The 13527-nt window shown below is 32.7% G+C and overlaps 1 protein-coding gene across 1 annotated transcript in view; it reads left to right on the forward strand.

The window, feature by feature from the left end:
- LOC145692079 (uncharacterized) overlaps positions 1 to 13527 on the forward strand; it is a 290578-nt gene that overhangs the window by 105658 nt on the left and 171393 nt on the right. Inside the window, exons 11-14 of the mRNA XM_081767371.1 lie at positions 1345 to 1440; positions 2488 to 2583; positions 3610 to 3714; positions 4062 to 4133. Coding sequence (XP_081623497.1) covers positions 1345 to 1440; positions 2488 to 2583; positions 3610 to 3714; positions 4062 to 4133 — 369 coding nt within the window. The remainder of the gene's footprint in view (positions 1 to 1344; positions 1441 to 2487; positions 2584 to 3609; positions 3715 to 4061; positions 4134 to 13527) is intronic.

A 13527-nucleotide genomic window follows, 5' to 3' on the forward strand; every position in this document is an offset into this window, starting at 1 on the left:
AAAATAATAAAAAGAAGTCAATAAAACCCTTATGATCCAAAGTTTAAGGGATTTGTCCACCTATTATTTTGTCCACCTTGGATCGTAGGCGTTTCCTGGATTTCATTTAACTATTTTCAGCGTGTGAAATTTGCAAGGCGAGTACCCACGATCATTTGAAAGTGTGGGAGTTTTGTCCTTCTGTATAGGTGTACTGTCCATTTATGTGGGGATTCCGACCGTTGCTATGAGCGTGAGTTCTGTCCATTTGTAATGGCGTATTGACTGTGGGAGTTTGACAGTCGGTGCATTTGGGAGATATGTCCATTTCTGTGGGAGTTATGACAGATTGTGTGGGCTTTGTGACAATTTTTGAGTGTGGGAACTTTTCCGGTGGAAGTTATGATCTTTTGAGGATTTACGAAATGTATTCATTAGTGTGGGAGTTATGGCTGTTTCTGTGGGCGTTATGCCCGTTGAGGTTATAACCGCTTAACTGTATGAGAGTTTTGGCTATGGTAGATTTGACCGTTGGCGCATTTGGGAGATTTGTTCATTTGTATGGTTGGTTAAGGCCGTTTGTGGAGCGTTTTGACATTTTCTGAGTGTGAGAATTTTGACTGTGGGAGTTTTAACCAACTCCTCTTTATTCTTATATGCAATATTCTGTATTCCAATCAAAAAACCATTACAAATCAAAAAATAGCATTTACAGGTAGTGCAAGGAAAATTAAGGCGAATGTGAGAATTATTACCTCAAAGTTACTTACCTGACATATCCGATATTCTTATTGCTACATAGTCTGGATTATTCTCACAATCGTTCAATAGCTCTCCTTCCCACAAACTACCATTACTGTTGCTCAATTCCGCTTCTAAATTGAAGCGTATTGAATCGCTCGATAGGCTTTTGACAGCCATTTGGACGGTTAAGCACATGCTTTTTGACCTGGTGGTAAGAAGATATTAATTAGGGTCTTTACGGCAACTAATGACGAAACTCCGAACTACGAAATCCGAAAGATGTTTCAAAATTGCTAACTCCGTGTAAAAAAGGAGCAAACTCATTGAAATATACTTTGAATCACATCATGTGTAATACGGAATCCTCAGTCTAAACAAGATCATTTACCCTGCAAATAAGTTTAATTAGCACGCAAGGTGGTAATTTTTAATTTATTTTGCTAATTCTACACGTTACAGATTTACACGTCATACCGCCACTGGTATAATATTTTTCAATTTTTTACTTATAAAGTAATTTTATTTAAAAAGTATGTATTGTTTTGAAACTGTAATCACCTAATATAAGTATTCACTTTCTTAAAATGAACATGATGCATTACTAACGAATTAATATTTCAGCTATATCAACTAGAAAGCCTATCAGTGACGAAAGTACTTCTGAAGAAGATGATGAAGAAACTACAAGGAAACCACCCATAAGGCCAACACCACCTTGTAAGTACAGATTAATTTTATGCAAAATAACTTTATCTTGCTAATCACACCTCTTCAGTTAATAAATACATACTTACAGCTTGTTTAGTTCAGGAGACAAATGACACTAAGTACTATCGGGTTTTTTTCATAAGAGTCAGCCACAATATACAGTGATTATGTACATTTTCTTCAGAATATCCAGCTGTTAACACTTTGAAAGCTTGGCCCTTTAATGCAGGCTTTTTCAAGAATGTTAGGCATTTTTGCAAACTGAAAAATTATATTTCCAAGTATAGAAAAGTTAAAATAATACAACACACACCCTTTGAAGTTTTAGAACTTGCTCTTTATTCTTGTATGCAATATTCTGTATTCTAATCAAGAAACCATTTCAAATAACAAATAGCATTTACATGCAGTGGAAGGAAAATAAGGCGAATATGAGAATTATTATCTTAAGGTTACTTACCTCACCTATCTGATATTTCCATTGCTACATAGTCTTAATTATTCTCACAATCGTTCAATAGCTCTCCTTGACACAAACCACCATCAGTGTCGCTCAATTCCGCTTCTAAAGTGAAGCGTATCTAATCGTTCGATAGGCTCCTTACCTCCATTTGGACGTTTAACACATGGTTGATGGCCAGGTGATAACAAGGTATTAATTAGAATATTTACGCCATGTAATGATGAAATTCAATACTACGAAGTCTGAAAGATATTTCAAAACTGCTAGCTCTGTGTAATAAAGGAGCAAAATCATTGAAATATGCCTTGAATCACCTCGCATGTAATAGGAATTCGCAGTCTACAGAAGATCATTTACTCCGTAAATATATGGAATTAGTACTCAAAATGTTAAATTTTAATTTATTTTGCTAATTCTAGACGTTACAATTTTACATGTTATGCTGCCAGTGCTATAGCGTTTTAAATTTTAGTTCATATTCAAGTACTTTTTCATTAAAAAATGTATATTGTTTTGAAACTATAATCACCTAATATAAGTATTCACTTTCTTTGAATGAACATTATACATAACTAAGCAAATTAATATTTCAGCTAAATCAACTAGAAAGCCTATCAGTGATGAAAGTACGTCTGAAGAAAGAGATGAAGAAACTACAAGGAAACCACCAACGAGGCCAACACCACCTCGTAAGTACAGAATAATTTTATGCAAAATAATTTATCTTGCTAATCATCCCTCTTCAATTAATAAATAAATACTTAGTGCTTCTGTAGTTAAGTAGGCAAATGACAATACATACTGTCGGCTTATTTTCATAATAGGCATCTTCTATATACAGTGATTTTACACATTTTCGTCAGAATATCCAGCTGTTTACACTTTGAAAGCTTGGCCCTTTAGTGCATCCTTTTGCTACAATACTGGGTGTCTTTGCAAACTGAAAAATTATATTTCCAAATATGTAAAAGCTAAAATAATACAGTACACCCTTTGAAGATTTAGAGCCTCCTTTTTATTCTTGTATGTAATATTCTGCATTCCAATCAAGAAACCATAACAAATCACAATAATGTTTACACGTAGTGCAAGATAATTAAGGCGAATATGAAAATTATTATCTCTAGGTTAGTTACCTCACCTATCTGAAGTTTCTATTGCTACGTGTTCTGGATTATTCTCACAATCGTTCAATAGCTCTCCTTCAGACAAAGCACAATCACTGTCGCTCAAATCTGCTTCTAAATTGAAGCGTATTGAATCGCTCGATAGGCTTTTGACCGCCATTTGGACGTTTAACACACGGTTGTTGACCTGGTGGTAACAATGTATTAATTAATATCTTTACGGCATCTAATGATGAAATTTCGAACTACGAAGTTCGAGAGATATTTCAAAACTGCTAGCTCTGTATAATAAAGGATCTAAGCCATTGAAATATACTTTGAATCACATCACGTGTAATACAGAATCCGCAGTCTACAGAAGATCATTTACTCTATAACGATATTTAGTTAGCACGTAAAGTTTTAAATTTTTTATTTATTTTGCTAATTCTACACGTTTCAATCCCACTGCTATATCATTTTTGAGTTTAGGTCTGATACAAATATTTTCCAAAATGCCTATATTGTTTTGAAAGCATAATCATACTAATATAAGCATACACGTTTTTAAATGAACATGAAACATAACTAAGCGAATTAATATTTCAGCTAAACCCACTAGAAAACCTATCATTGATGAAAGTAGTTCTGAGGAGGAAGGAGAAACTACCACACCCCCGTCAAGGAAACCACCCATAAGACCAACTCGACGTTGTAAGTACAGAATAATTTTATACAAAGTAACTTTATCTCACTCTTCAGTTAATAAATACATACCTACACTATCTGTGATTTAGTCTCCAAATTGCATTACGCACTCTTAGTTTGTTTTCATAATAACCAGCTTCAATATACGGTACCCATTATAATTAAGTTATGAAGAATTCATATATCCTGATCCAAATAAGAAACGCATAAGTGTTGAAAGCTTTCGAACTTGCTCCCTAAAGAAAGTAAATAAATGAAAGGTGCACATTCTTTAAATTTATCCAGAAGAAAGATCGAGGAATATACATTGTGAAATTTACAATAGTATAATAGCAGATACTTTGACATTTCAGTACCTACTACTACCGAGCCCACAACAGAAGAACCTATAGAATCCACAGAAGGGTCAATAGAAACACCTGAAGGTAATAATCTAGAAATATGGAGAAAATCATATAAGTGCATTTTTATGTATTTTTTCTATATATTCTATATATTCGCTATTATTCATAATTACTGTCCTTGAGATACTGATGATTGTTTTAGAAATTAATGTGTTTGTCGTTCCACTTAGGGATATCACTTTGTTCCAATGTAATACAGTACCGTGATGATTACGGTGAGCAGCTTGATTTTCTGTTAGGGGTGTTTGTGATGTCAACGTGTTTCACTGTTAAATATTTCACATATCTAGTTAGTAAGACAGCTATAAATATTTATCAAGTTTTCTAACTGTGTATCATTGCATCAAACACAGTGTACATAGTGAGCAAATGTGCTTTGAAGTTGTTGATTGTGTATCTTTGTGATCTCACTGTGTCTTGTTAATGTCCTACATTTTTGTGTAATTGGAAAATGTGATATCATGTGGTTTACTTTATGCATATCAATTTGTGAAAGGGTGGTATGTTCTTGGTCTAAAATTAAACAGAGAAATAGCTTTGTGTGACCCGTCATACTGTTTTCTTTATTGGGAACGTGTATGACGTTTTCATAATTATTGGTTGTTGTGAGCTCGCTCTCACAATTTATTGCTGTAAATGAATAGCCCTTGTGTGTTGCTTCAATTAATACGATCATGCTGCTTTAACTCTTTCAATGTATCATATTTCACTCGTGTTATAAACAACTTTGTCTTTTACTAAACCTTGCATTGATAGACATAGTTACAAAAATATAAAAAAATTCGAAACAACTCCAATAAAATTATTTATGTTCGCAGTTAGATTATAATTAGAAAACCGTTAGTTATGACATTTTCAGAAATATAATTATTCAAAGTAAATTTTCAATTATAGAAAAGCAATGGATGACACTATAAGTTTATACCGTCACTAAGAGTAATAGAATTTAGAGCTATTTTTCCGCAGATAATTGTCGAAATAGTCTACTTGCTTTCGTAGTAACTTTATTTTACTTGTAATCAGGTAGTTTTTGTCATGTAGATACTTATAAAAGGTGCAGTAAAATTACGAAATTTCCATTTTACAAGTGTGTCGTCTAAAAACACATTGACTAAAAATTCTCTCTCGAGACACTCATAATTTTACAGCAAGTTCTATTGTAGATATAACCACTCAGCCCTTAGAAACACTCTTAAACTATGTAAGAGTTCGGATAACGCTAACCACTATTTCACTCACAAATTACATATGGAATACGTGTTTAATATGATTAATTAATTGGCAAGCTTTAGATTAGTGCCATTGTATTCGTTCCCAATGCCAAAACATCTCTTTTAAGTGCTCGAACTTCCCTCATCTCATGATCTCTCCCTCATCTCATGATCTCTGACTCTACCTGATGACAAGTTATAGCCTAATACATTTAGAAAATCCAATAAGCCAATACAAAACTGAAAGGCCAATCAGTTTGCTTCACATCTTGCCAAAACTATTATATGTAAACCTTGCTATTTACAACCTAGGTTGAAGGAAGAGTTTAAGAATTAACATAAAGATTAACGAATTCAAGGATTGTCTAAGTTTTTCTTTATCACACTAATGATTTTCCAGATGATAATCAATATTTCTCAATTTTGAAGATATTCTAACATCATACACTCTTAAGAATTAAACTGCTGATGGATATAGCAGCATGTAGGTTTTCCATTTATGTGACTCAGTAAAAAAACAGGTTGCCTTTTCTCGGGAGTAATGACCTAAAATTACATAGAAACCCTCCTAAAATGTTTCCCAGGAATATTTTGGCCCACCCAAAAATTTTGAGAGCGAAGAATAGGTTCATCGCTTGTTTTGGAAATTGCATAAATTAAAACTTTACTATTGCAGTAGAGAAATAGGTTATACACCTCTAGTAAAAAGTAGCAAAAATTGAAATTTCGGACATTCTGACATTACTTCTTGACACGTTACTTGGTTATATTTAAAAGTCTGTCTCTGCATGGGTCCGTTCTACTTCATAGGTCGTTTTTCAGTGACACAGCACGCATAAATTTTGGAATGCGTACATTGGCCCACTCTTAAAATGTATGAGTTATCAGAAATTAAATATCGGTAAATATTCTCCAAAGTTCGGTTATATATTTCTATAAATTTGGTTTGTTCTGCTTGTACCATCTATGGGTAAAAGTTGTCGAATTATAAACGTAAGTAATACGTTTTACCACGTAGTAGGTTATTTACTTAATTTAATTTTGGAAGTGGAACATTAGCTCAGTCCTTACATATAGGAATTGTCAAAAACTGTGATAAATGCCATATGACCATATTATGCAATAGAGATAAATCAAGGATAATATATAAGGTCAGTAAATTACAATGGGGTAACGTGTATCAATTACGTACATTTGGCAATTTTGTTAATCCATAGAAGTAGATAAACAGAACGAATCAAATTTACAGAAGTAAATACTAGTCCTAGTGAAAATTTTCCAAACCTTAATTCTTGACAATTTCAAAATTTAAGGGGTAAGATAATTTATCACTCCCAAATTTTAAGATGGATTTGTCAATGTAAACATATCATATGACCCTTTTATTGAATGCTGAAAGACAATATTCTATCACGGAGTAAATGTTTTGCTTACGTTTACATCTTGACAATATTTATGTATAGAAGGGGACAAGCAAAACCATCAATGCCCCAGACTTGAAATATATAACGATATTTATTTCCTGACAATTTCCATGTCTAATGGGTGAGCCAATGTACCTTTACCAAACTTTATGATCGATGCATCGGTGTACCCATGACGTACAAATACAATGGAACACTACACTCTCCCATGTATGGAAATAACGTGACGAAGCCTTTCAGAAAGAAGATGAAAGTGGCCCAACCACAGAAATTTGAATTGTTCACAATTTGTACACATTTTTGGACATAAGATTAATTAACCAAATTGATATGTACATAATCTTAACCTATATTACGTTTCGAAATTTTTAATTTAGGGAACTTGCAAATTTTAAGGAAGGTGGTCCTAAGCACCACTCCCAAATTATGGTGGTGGGCCAAGGTGCTCCTGCCGAATATTTTAAGAATTATCCTATATACTCTTATAGTATTATAAAGAAAAGATAAAATATCTAGTGTATTCAGCACCATATTTCAAATGTTTGTTTGAAGAATTTTAAATCTCTGTGTTCCACAATTAGATTTACAGTTGGTATTGAATAACTATATCTGTAACAGTCATTACAAACACAATTTTGACATTTCAGCATCACCTTCACTTGAATCTGACTCAACAGAAGACACACTTTCGAGCGAAACAATAGATGCTTGGAAATTGAAATCATTGGAGAACAAAATAAAACAAAGTAGGGGAAGTAAGTACACAACGTATTAAAAAGTCAACACATTCCACACATATCTCACAAATATTCTAAAACTAAAACACACATTATCAATTTATTCTTTGTTTTATCACCCTTTAGAGAGAAGATGCATCGCATTCTTTGTTTTAGAAACAGTTCATGCATTCTGATTCACTTAGAAAAACACTAGAAAACCTATTTCACATTTACACTACGCACTGTTCACAGAAGAAAAGCATTTATATTAAATATTTTCTGTTTTGATTTTTAATATTTTAAGTGTGCAGCACAAAACGTAGTCCGCTGGGGCTCTCTCTAGGATTAACATTGGTCCCTATCAATTGCCGCAGATAACAAACCATTAGCAATGTCTGAACATACTTGTCATCATTTTCAATGAATAGCTATTGTATTTAAGTGGATTGAATATTCCAGCTGCATAGTTTGACAGGGAATATCGATGAAACAATATAATTGAATGGTAAAAACTAGTCATTGTGTTTGAGTATTCAGATGCATATGCATAACGTTTATAGATTAATAGGAATTCAAACGATATTGTAATCTAGAAGACCGCTGACAACCTTCAGTCCTGCTAAATGATAGGTTTTATACAAGGCAGACATTACTGTGGTAGTTCACAATTCACGAAAGAGCATTCGAACTAATTCACGAAAGAGCATTGTGAGGGAACTATAGTGGATATTTTAAATAGTACTACAGAATAGTAGATATTTCTGTAGAGAGTACTACAGAAGAATCCACTTCGCACTGCCTATCATAAAGCTGCATGCCTGTGTTCGTCTCAAGAGGAGACAGCGAAGTGTAGAAGAACAACTATGCGTATTGTATTTTGACAAGTGGCGATTTTATTTCTACTCGAATAAAGTAAAACTTCGTCAACATCTAACATCAATTGAAGAACTTTGTTCAGAGTGTCTGATTCAAACTTCAGAAGGTTAAATGATTGTACTCGTTTCCTTCCGCACAATTACTTGGATCTAATACAAATGAGTATGAATGTGAATACCTTCTTTTATTTAGACGTTTTCAGCAATCAGATGTTGCAATTTCCGTCATACCTTTATAATAAATTAGTAATAAACACCGGGCTGAATGCATTTTATTACGATTTGAGGAAAGTTCAATCACACTATTCTACGTGATCTGAGCTACTAAGTCCCTATATTGAAATAAAATTCAAAATCTTTAGTACTAATTGCCACAGGCGGGCGTAACGTAGAAATAGATATTTTCATATGTTACTGAATCCACGAGATCAACAATTGAGTGGGTGAATACACATCGACAAAACACAGTTGCAATACCTATGATTGTCTTGAAAACAGAATTCAAACAATTTTACATGTCAAATAAGGTGTTGCACATTAGGGAGGTTTACAGGGGTAACTATTATTTTTGTTCTGTGTGCTTAGAATAGTTTCTTATCAGGAAATAATTATACCACTTTAGAATGATATCTTTTTACTTTTACATATTTGTGATTGTATCAGTTTGAAAACAATAATATTTAGCCCTTCTAAAATATCTTCTAAAATCTAATAGATATTTTCTAAACATAATAGTCGAAATTTTAAGTATTTACGAAAGTGAAAAAATGGGCAACAAATACATATGCAAATCGTCATTTCAATAAAGGAATTGAGATCAATAAATTTCAAAATGAGTTTTCAGACTCCGTATAATCACCTATATTATTCTCGTGCTTTGCTGCACATGTGGCAGATATAGTTTATACTTCTCAAATTTCAGTATAAATTTGGTGGTTATTGAATAGAAAGTCTACTACTTATACAGTTTTACTTTGATTCCTAAAATGCTTGCTTTGTGGACATGTTCCCTTCTTTAACCTCATGATGCATATATATGTATATACTGTAGGAAATATCAAGTTATTTAATTAAAGATTTCAAATTAACACAGCATACTTCATTGATGTATGATGGTGTTTAAGTTTGAATTTAATGAAAATATTTTGAACTGCTAAATTTTGATAGTTTCAAGAGATCATGTTTTGCAATTGATTGTAATGAACCACTGTTGTAACTTACCAGTTCAATTAGAAATTAGACCTCGAGGAAAATTCATGGATCGGATCTGAGAAAGAATTAGAAACGCCTATGATTTTTATGATTATTTTACTTACACAGCGTTTATTTCTCTCGTTATTACACTTTGATTTGCACGAAAAAGTTCTCCGGATATGAAAGAAAATTTGTTTTCGAAAAGTTCGAAATTTTCGTTTCGTTACTCTTAAACTTGGTCGTCTTGATCACACAGAGAAAGTTTAAATAAATGAAAAATGATGGCGCTGTGTTTGCAAGTCGTAGAAGTTAAAAACGTATAAGCTTAGATCAATCAGAACTTGTCAGAATTCTTTAACCACTGACATTTATTATTACAAATTTTCGTTACAACTAGATTATTTCTGATATTTCCGACTCGTATGTGAAAGGTAAATAACCTTTTTTATTACATTAATAATATTATGACTTCATACATCCATTTCAATATAGGGTAAGTAATCTTTTTGTTCTATACTAAATACCAAATTTCGAAGCAAAGAACTTGTGCTCATGAGGATACCGATGCTTAATAGTAAAAAGTTTGATGTTTCAGTTCCAACTGCAAGTGCGTCAGAGAAAATCAAATCAAAAGGCTTAGAAGAAGTTTCATCAGAAACAGTGCCTGAAGGTAATAGTTTAAATAGATGTTGAAATTATACAAAACCAAATTTGATTTCATTCGTACTATTAGTAATTTTCTATTATTCACAAGTGGTCACTTATATGTTATTATGTGGTCAGGCAGTCAGCAGTAAGTATTTTTAAAAATAAAAACATTTGAATTTTTCAAATTTTCTTTGATCTGATTTTGCCTTTCAGGATTACTTAGCACTGTACCAAGCTACAGTATATGAATTGAAACTTTTCCTTACGATAATTCACCCCTACCAAAAATAAATAAACTAATAAACTTATCTTTTGAGGGTAGTATGAGAGTATCACAATAAGAAAATAGATAGACAACCTTTTTGAATATAATGCTTTCACAAGTTTACAACAAAATCCCTGTGTATGGTAGCAAAACGTGAGCAAAATACTAAACATTTGCTACTTGTTATTCACGAGGGAGACAGTTTTCTAGTCCATTGGACCATATTTTTGTACCTAAAATATTTAACATTTGATGAAACTCGGGGCAGCTTAAGGTAGGATGAAATATCTTTTGAAAATTTAAAGTCTTTAAATAGAATTGGAACTCTGTGCAAATAATTACAAATCTTATAATCGTAAGCTTTCGAATTTTCGTCCGAATAATACAGTATATCTTACAGAAATATTTGCATACTACCTAAATAAATAAGAACTAGAAATAAGAATAGTAAAAAATTACAAAAGTCTTATAGAGGATGTGAAAATATGTGCATGTGCAAAGTTATAGCGCCTGAGCGCTATAAGAACCGGAGAGGAAGGGGTTCAAAGTCGGTGGGGAAGGTCTATGCTATATTATAAAAATACATGAAATAAAGTGTTGAGTCGTAAAAATAGTGAAAGATAGACAATACAAACAGTAGTGGTTTCACATGTTGGCAAAAAAAGAATGGGCAGAGTAGATCATAAATCTCCGCCGCCACCTTGAAATCCGCCATTTTGAAATCTGTGATATTGTTTGAAATGGAAAGGTGCTCATGTGATATATCAATTAGGACCACCATGTTCTAAAAAAGTCAATTATGAACTTTAGAGATCATTATCTGTACTTACTTGGGAAATTTAGGATCAACTTTATAGTTAGGCCTTTTTACAAAAATTTAGTAGCCTGATACTTGTATGTTGAAAGTTTGGGTTATCACGAAAACAAATTTAAGTGAAACATATCTACAAGCCAAAAACACTAACAGTGAAATTTAATATCCAAGATGTATAATAGTGCATTATTATTTATGGCATTACTTCCGATTTGCTTCATATAGAGCCGAAGAGTACTGTTCGGAACTGTTTGGAAGAACCGTTTCCGCTTTGTTTTTTGCTTTTGATTCAAAAGAATGCGAAGTTTATATAGCTACCTTTTGTTGAATGACATACTGACTAATATAGAGTAAACACAATAAAATTTGATAAATTGGAATGCAATTATAAGGTACTGTATGTAGACCACTATTTGTTTTCACAACTTGCTATATTTTCATTCAACTTTGTTTGTCCACCTTCATAAGCAAAAGTAACTTGGGACGAGCGTAGCATGTGGTATCTGGATGAAAAGTGAGCTACTGAAGTCGAATGTATTTTCGTAATAATCCAAACTTTCAACATGAGTATCAGTCTCCTAAATTTTCGTAAATAACTACCTAAATTTTCCAAATATGTACAGCTAACTATCTCTAAAGTTCGTAATTAACTTTTTGAGAACATGCTGACCCTATCTGATATATCACATGACTACCTTTCCATTTCAAAAAATCACCGATTTAAAAATGGCGGATTTCAAGATCGGCGGAAGTTCATGATCTGCTCTGCCCATGCTTCTTTTGCCAATATGTGGAACTACTACTGTTTGTATTGTCCATCTTCCACTAATTTTACAACTCAACACTTTATTTCATGTATTTTTATAATATAGCAGACACCTTCCTCACCAACTTTGACCCCTTCCCTCTTCGTTTCTTATGGCGCTCAGCCGCTATAACTTTGCACATGCAAATATTTTCACATCCTCTATAAGACACATTGTCTCATCCCGCAACTCGATTCATCCGTTTGGACCCTTTACTTGTCAGGTGAAACAAGTCTGAATTGGAATTTTGGAATGACGAAGATTCTGCATATACTCAAAACTGAGGGTTAAAACTTCATTTTCTGTTGTATGTGAATGGCTACTATTCATAGCAACACATATATAGTACTTTCATTTGTAGACTAACATTTCGCACACTGTCGTTCGTCTTGCCACTTCATTCAAAGTTGTGTTTTTTACTTTTACTGATAACGACTCACATTTGCAATAGACACTACTTCAGGCCTATCAAAATGTAACTGAAAATCTTGATTTAGTACTTTGGCATCATATTCATATTTTATAAAAAATTCTTGTATTTTCCTTACACAAATTGAACATTTTTTCTGTTCAGTTATGCATTTAAATAATGGCATTCGTTGCTTGAATACTGAGATTTTTTTGAAGGGAAATGCAATTGTTTTCTTGAAATTAGCAAATCTTCCTTTGAAGTACTCTGTACAACATTCTTCGAATGCCAGACACACATATGAATCGTTTAAAAGGGTTCCCGTTTAAAATTTCAACACAACCTTAATTTGAATCTGACTCATCTACTGCTAATTTACTTCAAGAAACGACGGCATTTACAGCTGATACAGTAAATATTAAAGAGAGAGAGGCTAAACAGAAATAAAGTAGGTATAAAAAGAACGAATACAAGTACCTAACTTTGTATCATTTCATAGTTTTCCAGAGTAACTTCAACCATCACAGAGACTAAATGTAGCTATATTGTATCCATATGAGTCTTCTTGACTCTACATGAAAAGCATATAGCACGCATATTATAATGATTTTCCTTTGTTTTTCATTAGATAAATCCATCAGAACACAAATTCATTATCTTTATTATTAAAAAATGTTAATCACATTTTTTATCATTGCACAAGGAAAAGAATGTTTACAGGAAAATATTTGCTTCTTTTCTTGGTGTTTCAAATGAACACTGGGGTGACAAGATTTAGAAACTTTGATTGTATTTAAACAATGCCTAAGAAGGAAATCATGTAGTGCATTCTTAAAACACAAAATACAGTCTACAGTTTACTTGCACTATTAGATTTATTAACAACTAATAGTTAGAAATACAACTAGCATATATTACCAACTTCGCTAGGTTGAAATGAAAATTTAAATGCAGAACTCCGTATCTCAGTGTGTAATGCCCGTGAAATATGCTGTTTTTGTTTGAAATGGCATCGATTTAACCAGTATCGGAAAGATCTTTGATCAACTC

Source organism: Thermobia domestica, chromosome 8 (assembly GCF_964235325.1).
Source record: "Thermobia domestica chromosome 8, izTheDome1.hap1.1, whole genome shotgun sequence".
In the NCBI taxonomy this organism is placed as follows: domain Eukaryota; kingdom Metazoa; phylum Arthropoda; class Insecta; order Zygentoma; family Lepismatidae; genus Thermobia; species Thermobia domestica.